Here is a 14,496-nt window from a genome sequence, read left to right as displayed (position 1 = left end):
AAGCTTAATGAAAAGTTTTAATGTATTATCATTCTAGTTGCATAAGAAAAATATAATTGGGATTGTGAAGTGAGGGAGAGGTGTTTAAAAACAACAACAGAGGTCCTATATGCATATTCATGAACCTCACTTAAGTTGAAGAATCTTACAAGTAAATGAGTATTTGATTGTGGACTGAGGATTCCACCTCCTTGAATCAAATCATGGTCACGTATTTTTAAAGCATTGACATGAAACAAGCTAATCACCAATCAGTTTGATACTTCATCTAATTACAAAAACAAGTTAGATATCTTTACAACTGTTATCACATTATCTTAAATAAATTCATTACCATTTTAGAAAAAAATACTTAATACACATATTGAAACATAACATTTAATACTCAGACTCCACATAAAAGTCACATTCTGTAAATACTTTAATGGTTACATCAGGCATAGGCAAACTCGGCCCTCCAAATCTTTTTTGAGACTACAATTCCCATCATCCCTGACCACTGGTCCTGTTAGCTAGGGATGATGGGAGTTGTAGTGTCCCAAAAGATCTGGATGGCCAAGTTTGCCTATGCCTGGGTTACATTCTATAAAGAGGTAAGTATTGCCTATGTTGTAGATGTACTGAAAGTTACATTTTGATTCTCTCCTTTCCCCAAAAAACCTGGGAAGGCATTCTCATTCTCTATTTTACCTTAACAACTCTGTGGGGGTATGTTAGATTTAGTGTGTATGACTGGCCCAGCTTCATGGCTGGCTGAGGATTTGAATCAGAGCATTCCCAGTCCTAACCTGAGAAGGTTTGCTGTGCTGCCCAGTCTGCGCCAGGCTATACACTACAGGACTAGGAGGCAAGGTGATTTCACTGCTGCCATTGCTTAACAAATGGGGCTGTAATGTAAGCTGCCATCTACTCCATGGTCTTCTTGGAACATGTGATCTTAGTTGACCAGTTAATTGCCCAAGCCTACTGTTTACGTCCAGTTGCACATGGATTTAGCTTGGATAAAAATGTATTTTAATTATGTTGATGACTTCTAAAATTACAGGCACAAATTGTTCTGCTTGTGATCCTGCTAGTTGCTATTGTTGACTTCATCATAGGAACATTTATTTCATTTGAAAGCAAGAAGCCTAAAGGATTTTTTGGCTACCAAGGTAAGGGAGAATGACCAAATATTAATTTGCTGGAAACGTAGCTGCAATGGATATCTGAAACACATTGATATTTCAATTATGTTGCTAGTGGAAATGTTTGCTTTAGCCAAAGCTATAAGACTATACTCTATCTGAAAAAAGAATGCCTTGGTTCGTACGTCTGTTGCAGGCATAGGCAACCTCTGCCCTCCAGATGTTTTGGAACTACAACTCCCATGATTCCTAGCTAACAGGACCAGTGGTCAGGGATGATGGGAATTGTAGTTCCAAAACATCTGGAGGGCCAAGGTTGCCTATGCCTGGTCTATTGAGAGAGCAGGGATTTGGGTTCCCTGTGATATTTCATCATGCAACTCAACATGCTCATAACAGTTGATGCACAATTTCCTCTTGTTGGATTGTGTTGGACTCAATAAAGGCTGCACATCAATAGTGCTTAGGCAAGCAAGCGGCAATTACCTTTCTTGGCCTGAGGGCTGCTCTGAGGATTGGCTGATCCTCCAAGGGCCACTTGCAGCATTGGATGTGGCCAATGCACACTCCCTTGTAGGTGCACACTCACCACCACAGATAATGCACACATGTTACAGAGCCAAACACATGTTCAAATTCATTCAGACTGCTGCCTACCCCCAAAACTCAGTTAAGTAGCTGAAGAGGGGTGGGCTTTCTCCCCCATGGCAGTGCTGAGCTTAGGAGGAGAGGATCTGCAATGAGGAAGAAATCTACCCACTTACCTTGCAAAGGAGACTGCTCTCCCTCTGGTTAACACCATTGCAAGAAGGTCTTAAGGCTTACGAAACAGGAAGGAACATTCCTTCCTGTTTCCTAAGACGTTCATGCAGTGATGTTGCACCACAGAGACAAGGGCTTCCTTTGTAAGGTAAGTAGAGGCAGAGGTGCCTGGTTTTTGGATGGCTGGCAAGCCCTCTGCAGCAAGGGATACATCAGCAGAAATTTCAAAAAAGAAAACTGAATTTTGGGGGGTCTGGGGGGTGTGTGTGTGTGTACTAGGATAATATTTGGTAAGAAAAAACCTTTTGTGGTAACTGGATCTGAGCTGTGGGTTAGCCACCCCTGGCTAAAGGAATCACACCCAAAAGCATTAACTTCTATTTTATATTTTCCAAGAAGACTGAGCTATTTAAGTCAACACAACACCTATGTACTTTCTCTATGTACTTTTTCCTGTATTCTAGAATCAAACTCACCTGGTCCACTCACTGCCTCTCGGCCTAATTTACCTCAAATATTTATTTGTGAGGAATAACACAAAAGAAAACGTTCTTTGTCGCTCTGACCTTCTAGGAGGAAAAATGGAACAGAAATGTGGTTAATAAAACAAAATGTTTTGGCTTACAAGAAGAGCTAAAGTTGTTGTTTTTTACAGATTTCCTCCTTTGGGGATTTAAGAGGAAGTTAAGACCTCTGCCTTAACTGGTACATGCTGCTTAAGCAGTAAACACATCATAGAGACTATGAGTTCATGCACGGAGATCTTTCTTTGCTTGTTCCTAGTGTTTCCACCAAATCTTCCATGCCCCTGACAGGCAGCCAATTTTAGTAAGAACTGAGGAGAGCAGCCTGCTGCACTGTGTGTTTAAAGTTGAGCCTGACTTTCCCGTAAGCTGAAAAACAGGTGAAGCCAAACAGCACAACATGCAAGGGCTGGCAGTAGCTAGCTGCTGGAAGCTGGACATTTATTAATTTAAAAGCTATTTTAAAAAATAAATTGTGAGATACTGGAGTATTGGAAAGAGGTTGCAGGATTTGTGGAGTTAGCCTAAGGAAGTTAAGAGTGGCACCTGCTGAGCCCCCTAGTGGTAGCTACTGTATAAAATAAGTACAATTTTCTTCCATCATTTAAACTAGAAAGTCAGTCATCTCTCTTAGGCCTTCTCTAAACATTTGAGAGATTGTGCCCTGATTCTTAAGATTTCATAGCAGATTTTTTTAGTGGTTGTGTAAATATCTACCTTTTATAAGAATATAATGTTATGATTATTTTTGGATAATGCTGCTTGCTATATAATTTTATTGAATTGGATAATGTAATATCTCTTAATGGTGTGAAGGAAGGTAAATTAAATAAGGCCCAGCCTTCATGTTGTGGGGAAGGACAAGTTTAGGCACTTTATTTGTTTGTTTGTTGGATATAGGGGTGCCTATATTTCAGTTTTTACATTGCCGTGTAGCAAATTTGCGTGTGCTTGGAAAACAAACATTTCCACAAACAGCTAATGAAACAAATTCTCAGAGTTCAGTTTACATGTAACACCTCTAATCTGAGGTGACTTCTTGTCATTTTACTTGCAGCTGATTAGGTGGAAGACTAAATATTATGGACATTATACAAACACAGGTTACTATAATAAACTTTTTGTAACGTTCCTCCCTAACAGCTGAAATCTTTTATGAGAATTTTGGACCAGATTTCCGAGAAGAAGAAACTTTCTTTTCAGTATTTGCTATATTTTTCCCAGCTGCAACAGGCATTCTAGCGGGTGCAAATATCTCAGGTGATCTTGCGGTGAGTGGTTTTTAGTTTTGTTGCTTGTTCAGCTAATTTGAACTGTTCCATAGATTCATAATGTTGATGTTTTTCCCCCTCCCAGGATCCTCAATTAGCCATTCCTAAAGGGACCTTGTTGGCCATCTTAATTACTACAGTGGTATACATGGGAATTGCAGTATCTGTAGGTAAATAACTAATTTTTACTCATTCATTCTTTGTAGACAACTTGATGTTTTGTATACTGCTGTAGTTCTATGTTGGAATTGATGTTTAGAGCTTTAGAGCTGATTTAATAGCACCTTCCATTGTTTGGCTTTTATTCTTTGAATTGTTACAGGGGGCTGGATTAATGATTTTATAGCATTTTCATATTAAAGCAACATCAAAACATGCCAAAATCGCAATGGTTTGAGCTCTTCTCTTCTACCATGTTACAGAAACAACCACTTAGCAATACAGTTAATTTACAGTGCCTGTATGTTCAGGTCAATCCATCATCAATTATTGTTTCTTACCCAGAGTGCAGTTGGCATCACAGATTGGTGAGCATAAGTGTTTGTGTATAAATATGGATGGGGAAGGGGAAAGAGGGCTTGGCAAGATCTGTTGCCTGTGCATTCACTCACACCTGAAAAGGGGAACAAGAGCTAACCAGAATTCCGGTGACTGGGCAGGTAAACCAGCAACCAGGCATTTAGTGACAGCATTATAAAAATGGATTTTAGATTTTTAAAATGAAATATTGAAAGTATAAGAAAGCCAGTCCAAAGGTGAGGCAGTGAGGAAAATGTGGAATGTCATTTTATCCAGTAGTGTTGTTCTTTTGTTACTTGAAGTGATCAACAATAACTGCAAATTGAGCATAGACAGACGTTCAGAGTTCAGAGATTACTATACCCAAAGACTGGTTGAATTCCAGCATTTTCACTTTTAACTTCTTTTGCTGTCATCTTGTTGGTGCAGGCTACCTAAAGCTTTTTCGAAAAGTGGTATATCAATGGACTTAAAACATTGTAAAAGTCCAATTAATTCTTTCTACTCATGGCATCATGGCAAATGTATATATTGTCTGCCTTCAAATGTAAAGAGGACTTGTGTTCCAGGGTTTCTTAGTATGGGAGAATCTATTTTGAGAATACAACTTCTAGCATTTTACAAAGTGTGGGAAGTCTTCAGCAAGCAAAGATGACAATCTTAAGATCTGAAAGAAAAAGAGAGAATCAGCTTAAATTCCTGAGACTGGCTTTGAATTTGTTACATTTCAAGCAATAGGAGCTATCTTGTGTACATATTTCTGTCGTGTCTTTTGGTATAAACTTATGGGGACTCAAATTATGATGAAAGTTGTGATTCTCAAGAGTTTGTGGGCTGAGTCAGATATTTATTACCCCTGTGCTTTTCGGCTCTTCTCTAACAACACAACACTATAGGTGAACGCATGGCAAAAAGTCCCCTTGTAGGCTTACTTTGAGGGAAAGTAGATACAGGACTGCAGCACCAACATTTATAATCCAAAAAGAATTAATGCCTTTATTGTTCACCTCTTTGTCAACAGTGCTATAGCTCTAAAATTCATTTTGTGACTAGCCATACTTATTTTTGCAATAACTTTGGAGGGAAGAAGTAACTTGATTGAAATTTCAATTTCCATTGGAATATACCAAGGAGAAATATAATGCAGTTTGCTTTAATTGCTTGGAAAGTCACTGCTTCTGTTTCCCTCTGCTCTAGGTGCTTGTGTTGTTCGAGATGCCACTGGGAGCCTTAATGACACATTTGTCGGTGAGCTGACAAACTGTACCACTGCAGCTTGTAAGCTTAACTTTGATTTCTCCTCATGTGAAAAAGAAGCGTGTCCTTATGGGCTAATGAACAACTTCCAGGTGAGCGGTGATTTCTAACCCTGAGATGTTCAACTGCAATTGCTTAAAATGTTTTATGCACTTTGTGCATGACTTACAAAATACATGTAGATAAATCTTAATATACTGTAAATTAGGGAGGGATGTATCAGTTTTATTTCTAGTTGGTGCCAACCATGTTCATAATACCCTTTTCCATCCTGTTCACATTAAACTGTGAGGGTTTTTCCAAAGCACCTGTATAAAGATTGGTATTTAAGTACATATTTTATTGGAGTACATTTAATCTTAAAATAGGTATTTTCATGCATTTTGAGCTGATAACGGCATCACAACAACTGGAGAAGTGCAATATCAAGATAATTACATTCCAGTCTGTGAATTAGTTCAAGGTGTGCAAACTAAATCATTTGCAGAGCACATGAAATAGATTAAAAATAGTGATTCTCCCTCACTCCACTTTGTGTTTATGTGCATATGAGAAAGAGAATGTGTGACTAGTGGTCAAAAGTTTGAAATAGCGCATTTCCCCCCTCTAAATAGAAGTCTGAAGTTGCAATCTGTCTACAAGAATATGAATTTCACATGTGTAAAGTTCATAATCTCTAGATAAAACTGCTAAGTAGGGTCTAGTATGGTTTCAAAATGGAGTGGGTTGAGATTCCTCCATTGCTGGGGTTGGACTAGATGATCCTTGCTCTACAACTCTAGGATTCCTCCTTCTTTTTTCAAAGTGCAAACTATTTTGTATATTTAGAACCATTGTGGCTGGACAACAGGCTTTTGGAATATTTTAGAATGCTTAGTGTAAACACTTAGTGTAAGCACATGTTCCCACTGTCATTTCTGGTCAAACAGAGACCAGAGATGCAGGCTTTTGAAACATATTAAAAATTGCAAAAATAAGTTTGACAAAGGCAAAAGTAGGAGAGATAATCACTCTTTTAAATTCCCTTTAATTTACTTTGTTGTCAGATTGCATCTGGTCATATTGACTACTTCACCTCTGTTCTAGATAGTCTGAATTTGACTTCTCCTAAGATCAGTGAAAGTCATAGCCATGATAGTCTTTCATATACTTAAGTATAATAGCTCAGTTAAGATAAAGTACTTAGGCCTTAAAGGGCTTTCATCTACTTACTTGGCTGAATTAGGTAACGAGTTTACCTTCTGAGATTATGTCACTTTAAATCAAAAGCAGCTGAAGCAGTTATCAGTGACTACTCTAAAACATTAGTGGGTGCTTTGACAGAAAGATACTGCAAAGAAAGAGGCAATTTATTCAGGAGTAGTCCTGCCAGACTTTATTTAAAAACTGGTATTTGTTTAAAAGTCACAAATCTGGGTTAGCTGCATAGCTGGAACGTGCCAATCAGATTTTCAGTATTTTTAAAACAGAAGTTGGCTTTCTTCAAAGTTGTCAGTTGTGTGCAGAACAGCAGTACTGGTATTATCAGTATCTTGAAAATACAGAGTTTCGTTGGAAAATAACCCCCAAACTTGCAGCATGATAGTTCTGTAAAAGCACTCCAGTTCAGAGTAATGTACATAACCTACAAAGCATGGCTGCTATGCAGTTCCACCCACCCCTTTAATGTGAGGCTTGTGCAGAAACTTCTTTGAAAGGGAGGAAGTTATGCAGTTGCTCTGATTATTGATCATATTTCCCCCCAAATAACTCATTGGCAGAAGAGATTTATTCTTCAAAGCCAAATCATTCAAATCATTGTTGCTTGCTTTTATTTTAAAGCATCTATGGTTTCTGGTTGCTGTCCAAAGATTTAAAAGCAACATGGTCCCTGCCTTAAGGATTAGAATATAGAACAATAAAAGATGAGAAAGGAACAAGAAATGAGGAAATTCAGACACTTAACTATTCGTAAAGCAATATTAGTTGTGGTTCGAGGACCCGACCCCGCGAAGTGAAATGAAGACACAAGGACACGTGATATAAGGTTAATGGGCTAGAAAAGGCCACAACTTTATTGATTACAGCAATGAAAAGGTATTGGCTTAGGCATTGGATCGAAACAGTGGGTTTATTCACCAGTAGGTGGAGCCAGTTGATGCTGATCCAACTATAGGCTCACCTCCTGCTGTCACCGAGGGTCGTGCCATGGCCTCCCGCCAAGCAGGCATCGGACAGAATACACAACCGCCAGATTCCTTTAACGGAATACCCCTAAACATTGAAGGCATAGGCGATGGCCACACCTAGCACTTCGACACACCACAACACATTATTCCAATGCCTAACCTACCCACCAATACCACAAAAAGTTGTGACGATTGCTACGAGGTAGGCGAAAAAACCAAAAAGCCTAATGCCAAATGGAAAAACTCCTACCAGGCCCCCCGGACAACCAGGGCGACCAACCTAAGGTCCATAGCAAGGCCAATGACCTAGGCCCTAACTAAAAGGGAGTGGAGGGTGGGTGACTCGCCACGGGACGACGATGAGGAATGAGGCCAGGGAGAGGCTAGTGCTGCAGCAAAAGGCTGCTGAACACGCCCCCTCTGTGGCACCTGGTTGGATGGCCACAGGAAGGGGGCGTGAGCACCAGCCAGGTGAGCTGGAGGCAGGGGGCAAATGCCCCCCTGCTGGGCGGTGCTCGGGCTCCCGCCCACAACCACTCCCCTCTCTTTCAGGGAGGAGAGTCTTTGTGGTTCGAGGACCCGACCCCGCGAAGTGAAATGAAGACACAAGGACACGTGATATAAGGTTAATGGGCTAGAAAAGGCCACAACTTTATTGATTACAGCAATGAAAAGGTATTGGCTTAGGCATTGGATCGAAACAAGTGGGTTTATTCACCGGTAGGTGGAGCCAGTTGATGCTGATCCAACTATAGGCTCACCTCCTGCTGTCACCGAGGGTCGTGCCATGGCCTCCCGCCAAGCAGGCATCGGACAGAATACACGACCGCCAGATTCCTTTAACGGAATACCCCTAAACATTGAAGGCATAGGCGATGGCCACACCTAGCACTTCGACACACCACAACACATTATTCCAATGCCTAACTGCCACCCGAGCCGAAACCCAAAAGAAAAGGAGGACTTTAGGCAGTATAGTCGGGAGGCAGAGAACACTAGAAGTAAAGTCTTAAAGGGTAACGTAGAATTTCCGGAACTAAATAAGCTCAGCAGACGGAAACAATGAGAATAGGCTTTGGAAATCTAAATGAGAAAATAAGGAAGAATGAGGGGGAAGCATTAGGGAAATGCAAGGTACAGGCAAGGGGGGTTAGCTTGGACAACAGCAACCACATGGCGAAAACTCCCTTTTAAAAAAGTCCTCTTCAAAGTACAGGCTCCACGTGGTCGCTCAGCTGGGCACGTGGAAGAGGAGATCCTGATGAGATGACTCGCCACGGGACGACGATGAGGAATGAGGCCAGGGAGAGGCTAGTGCTGCAGCAAAAGGCTGCTGAACACGCCCCCTCTGTGGCACCTGGTTGGATGGCCACAGGAGGGGGCGTGAGCACCAGCCAGGTGAGCTGGAGGCAGGGGGCAAATGCCCCCCTGCTGGGCGGTGCTCGGGCTCCCGCCCACAACCACTCCCCTCTCTTTCAGGGAGGAGAGTCTTTCTTTCTCTGAATGCTCTAATAGTTGTCATAGCGTTTGAAAATTGTGCATGCTGTTTCATATTAACACAACGTTGCAACAAATGTGTTAAAGTGTTTGAACTGGCCTTGTTTTTGGTTTTTGGTTTTTTTTTTAAACTGCCCTTGTTAAAGTTACATTCTTATTCCAGGTAATGAGCATGGTATCAGGATTTGCACCTCTGATATCAGCTGGTATATTTTCCGCCACCCTTTCTTCAGCATTAGCATCTCTCGTCAGCGCACCTAAAATCTTCCAGGTAAGAATCTTGAGTTGTTTGTGGCAAGCCTGATCAAACTTGAATTTTGGATATATTTTCAAACATTACTTTTCTAAATCCTAAGGACGTGATGTTTATTCACTGTTTCTCAATATACTGTTGGATTGGTCCCATAGCTAAACTAAGAAATCAAGGCTTTCAAATGTATTCTATTAACACACTTTTTCAGTTATTTCCCCCAAATCGCTGACTGTTTTTCGGATCTTAAGATGTGTAGGCACTCAGTTTCCATATTGAAACCAATTTGATTTAGGCTTGCATAAAGGTAACTAAATTGTAGTAAAGCTGACTTCCGCTGTTCACCATCTAACTTTTCCCATGGTACCCAAGACCTCACTGAGTTAGTGATGTCTGCAGTTACTACAGTTTTTGGTAATTACATTCTTCACATGCCATTGCATTATTCAGATTTGATGCATCGATTTATATCTATGTGACCATAGTTTAATTAACATCATCTTCTTTTTCTTCTTCTTCTAGGCTTTGTGTAAAGACAATATTTATCCGGGTTTCCTGATGTTTGCTAAAGGCTATGGGAAGAATAACGAGCCTTTACGAGGATATCTGCTGACCTTCTTGATTGCTCTTGGATTCATATTAATTGGTTGGTTATTACACCATTTTAAAAAGAGGGATATTTCTCTGTGGTATAAGTTTATCTGGAGCATCTAATACAGTCTCTGTTGTCTAATCCCATGTAATAATTATCTGGTTCAGTATGAATAGAGGATACATAGCCTGTTTCATGGAGAGGGAATGTACCCCAAACCACTAATGTTGGTGGCTTCTGTTTGGGGAAACTAAGAACATAGGAGCCCTGCTGAATTATCCCTATTGTCCACCATTGTTTCCTAGAGTGGCCAACAAGCTGCTATGAAAGGCTACAAGTAAAGCATGAAGGCAGTTAGCCCTGTCCTGCTGTTCTTCCCCAGCAACTGGTGATCAGAGGCATAGGTGCCTCTGATTCTGCAAGTAATATATAGGCATCATTAATAGTAGCCATTAGTAGCCTTATCTTAAATGAATATTTTCTAATCCCTCCCAATAGCGGCCATTGCCATATTTTCTGGAAATGAATTTCCATCGTTTAAGTCATCGCATAATCTTGGAGAGGGACTGCAGAGAGCCCACACTCCAAGCAGCAATTCTGTTCTTATCACAGCTATTTATTGTAAAATTTAATATAATTCTCCATTTCTTTTCTTTCTTTTTTTTTTACAGCTGAACTGAATGTAATCGCTCCCATTATTTCCAATTTCTTCTTGGCTTCCTATGCCTTAATTAATTTCTCTGTATTCCATGCTTCTCTTGCAAAGTCTCCAGGTATGAATTTTATATTGCTTCTCTTGATCATTTGAAATCAGTGACGGCAAAGGCATCTTTTTAAAATGCCTTTAATTTATAATTTAAGTAATTGCACAACATGTTGAACTTGATTTTTTTTTTAAAAGTGTAACTGTTCAACTAACTAGATTGTGGATAGCAAATCTGCATGAAAGCAACTTGAAATTTTACGATATGCACTCTGGGTTGGTTTACCTGCAATGCTAAGCCAAACTATTGCTTAGTGCAAAGACATGAGAACGAAGGTTCCTGGAGAGGAGATTGTGGCTGCTGTGCTCCTCCTCTGATCCTCCTTCCACTGCTGTGTCCCTGGGTCTGTGGTTTGTCTGATTCAAAGTGGATGTCTGAACTGAAATTAACTGATCTTTGAAAGTGATTGCATGTTCCAGGTAAATAATAGGAGAATAAGGATAGTAGCAGGCCACTGAAGAAGACTAAATATTGAACCATATCTGACCATTACATTTTAGTTTTAATTCAATTACTGTAGTTGAATACAATTAGTGTACATTTTTAGTTTTAATTCAATTGAATTTAGTTATGTTTTCATTGGCAGTGGCCTATACCGGATAAAGAAGTGCTTTCCTTACATTCCTTTGAACTGTTCATTTTCTCTTACGGAATATTATCTGTATTTATACCATCTATAATTGAGTGTTTTCCCTTAACTCTGTTCCTTTCAACTTGTGTTTTTGCTAAGGGTAGTGAAACTTTTCCTTTGGTTGTTCCCTGCAGACAAACCACAAGCGGTAAGCCCCAGGACAAATTTTGGTAGCTGCTCATGGTTTGTCTGGAGCAAGACAAACTATGAGGTCAGGTTCAGACAATATGCTGTCAAGCTATCACTTAGCTCATGAAACAGTGCTAGAAACTGAGATATGAAAGCTAGGAGCTAAATGGCACCTTCAAGCTAGGTTATGGCCGCAGCAATGGAATGTCTAGGCACGCTTTTTTTATAACAAAAATATAAAGCTGAAAATGAACTTCAGCAAAAATCTTTTTTCACATGGTCTAGGCCTCATCTGAAGACTGAAAAAACAAACAAAGCCACGCTTTCCCTGTCTGCCCCGCTAATATTTTTAAGAGGGTCTTAAGAGAGTGGCTGGAAGTGGGGAGGCAGAAAAAGGTCCTCCCTTCCTTCCACACTGCAGTTTTAATATTAAATGTTAGGCACACTGCTCTAATGAAATTCCCTGTTGCAAAATCTGCCTGGAACAAAGGGAGTTTTGAATGCTGTCCTGAAAGTGTAGCAGTGGGAAGACCCAGAGGTGGAGCTCAGCAGCTGTGATCTCCTCTTCGAAGACACAGATTTAAGCCATGGTTTAGCTTAGTGTAATGTGCAGACCAAGGCAATGTACCCCTTTTCATCCGTTGCTCTATTTTGTTGGTATTTAATCATGTGCATATCATACACATAACCAGAATGTTGGGAACTTACATGTGTTTTTGCTATTAAAATGCTGGGGGACGTGGGGGTTGTGGACCCACACTGAAGGGGAAGCTTTCTGTTTGTACTCTTAATTTCTGTGTTTGCTTTTTGAATAGGCTGGCGTCCTGCTTTTAAGTACTACAACATGTGGGTGTCTCTAGTTGGAGCAATACTTTGCTGTATAGTGATGTTTGTCATTAACTGGTGGGCAGCACTCCTCACATATGTCATCGTTCTAGGACTCTACATTTATGTAACTTACAAGAAGCCAGGTGGGTGCATGTCTAGGAGACATTAGGCCAATGACTGGATTTATGGTTTGATTCAATGCTGTTTTTAAACATATTCAGTCTACTTCATATACAGTACATGATTCCCCTCTGTTTCCCTTCAGTGCTATTTAGCAAAATAAAATTGACTAGGCTCTGTAAATTGTATTAACCATGTTTAAAAGGTGACAGGGAAAGTGGTAGATATTCAGAAAGTGTTTGAGCTTGGTGGCCATTTTCCTTAGGAAACCCTAAATATTTGTGTGGCAAAAGTGGGAAAGTGCAGTGTCCTTGAAAGAAACACTTTGACAAACTAGAAAAGGAATAGTATTAAGAAACCTATTTTGATAGCTTAGTCTTTGATCTGTGGATTCTGACATGAAAGACAGTATTGGTGGTTAGGATTGAGCTGGTGAGAAGGCCTTCTCTGAAGTGAGCAGTCAGGACTCTACCAACTCACCTACTTTTTCATTGCCATTGCATGTCAGCAAGGGAGGTATGGAACAAAAGAGGAAAAAACCACCCTCATATGAATCCCACTATATTCATTTAACAGTTTATTTAGGGTTGTTCTGAAGTTACAGCGCATAGAATGCGCTTTCCAAGTTCAGCTTATGATGAATTTAGCCCTTAAAGTGCACCGCTCTGTCCAAGGAGTGTGTGGTGTTCTTCGCTGTGTGTCTGTCTCTGTTTGTAAGGGGAGGTTTTCATGTGTAATGGGAACACTGGGAGCAAGGGAGGGGCAGACAAATCCACAGTGCTATTGCATGTGTCCACCAATGATGGCTATCTCTAGAACAAGAGATACATTGAGTGCTTTACAAAAAGAAAAGAAAAAAGTTTTATTTCCCCAATTGGCTTGCATCTTTAAAATTAAAAAAGGAATAAGATCTTTCCAAAGGTTATTCTCATCATTAAAATAAGAGAAGAAGCTAACATGAAGCGCTAGACAATATTGGAGGTTTCTGGAATTACAAGTCTGTACTTCTTATGCAACCCCCCATAGGCAACTCTGCATGTCTAGGGGTTTTTAGATGAATTAGTGTTGCTCTCAGAATTTGACCACAAAAAAGGTGGTTAGCCCATTCTGAGATAAACATTTTATATGGTTAAAGCTATAGGGTCACTTCAAAAAGTTGTCATGTGAATGCTGAATATTACATCTGAATTGGCCCCCAGGCAAGTAATAAAAAATAGACAACTTGAATAAGTTGAAGGCTTATTACAAATTCAGAATACAAACAGTTCCTTTAAAGTAGCCCATATTTCCCAAGGCTAACAAATTTCCTCAATAGGGTTTATTTTCAAATATTGCTTGATGTCTTTGTGTGACTTCATAAACTTAATTGCAGTTTTTTAAAAACTTTTATAATTGGATGGTGACCTGCCATTGCTTCTATGGGGGGGCACAAAAATTATTGTACATCTCAAACATATATAGGAACAGCGAACTTCAGTGTTAAAAGTTAATTATGTATGGATTTTATGAAAGCTCTTACATTATGAATCTCAGGGCTTTGCTGTAACTGTACAACGTTTTGACTTTACCCCCCGAAGGTGCACTGCTCCATTGTCTCCCAAGACAGACGGATACCAACAAGTGCTTCAGTAATAATTAACATTTGTCAGGTTATTAATCCGTTCCCTTTTCTAAGGCAAGAGACACAGCTGTGACCAGAAGTAGTGTGAGAGAGTGTACAAAATTGATTGATAATTTTCATGATCTCAAAAGGTTCTATATTAAGATCTTGGGTCTTAAATTTGGTGACTTCAAGCAAGCCTAATGAAGTTTGCCAAATGTTCATAATACATTATATTTGACTCTAAAAACACATTGTCACTAATTGCTAACAAAATACTTTAGGGGGCTTTAGCTACCCTCTCCCATTTTAGGGAATAATATTTCCTCCTAAACACTCCCAACACTGAAACAACTAGACTTAATCTAGATAACTTGGATGCTCCCTTCCAAACTGCTTGTGATTTTAGCTCAGTTGCCAAGGTAGCAGTACAAATAGTGTGACTAAAATATCACAT

The 14,496-nt window shown here is 39.9% G+C and overlaps 1 protein-coding gene across 2 annotated transcripts in view; it reads left to right on the top strand.

The window, feature by feature from the left end:
- Positions 1-14,496, top strand: part of SLC12A2 (solute carrier family 12 member 2) — a 52,874-nt gene that overhangs the window by 23,656 nt on the left and 14,722 nt on the right. For both annotated transcript variants that reach the window (XM_083702221.1, XM_083702220.1), the window contains exons 7-14: positions 1,046-1,154; positions 3,557-3,684; positions 3,770-3,854; positions 5,401-5,552; positions 9,289-9,396; positions 9,898-10,021; positions 10,639-10,740; positions 12,307-12,462. In XM_083702221.1, the coding sequence (XP_083558347.1) occupies positions 1,046-1,154; positions 3,557-3,684; positions 3,770-3,854; positions 5,401-5,552; positions 9,289-9,396; positions 9,898-10,021; positions 10,639-10,740; positions 12,307-12,462 (964 nt within the window). The remainder of the gene's footprint in view (positions 1-1,045; positions 1,155-3,556; positions 3,685-3,769; positions 3,855-5,400; positions 5,553-9,288; positions 9,397-9,897; positions 10,022-10,638; positions 10,741-12,306; positions 12,463-14,496) is intronic.

Source organism: Podarcis gaigeae (genome assembly GCF_964106915.1).
Source record: "Podarcis gaigeae genome assembly, chromosome: 11".
NCBI classification, from domain to species: Eukaryota; Metazoa; Chordata; class Lepidosauria; order Squamata; family Lacertidae; genus Podarcis; species Podarcis gaigeae.
Note: the sequence above shows the minus strand (reverse complement) of the source record. Positions and strands in the feature narration are given on the sequence as shown.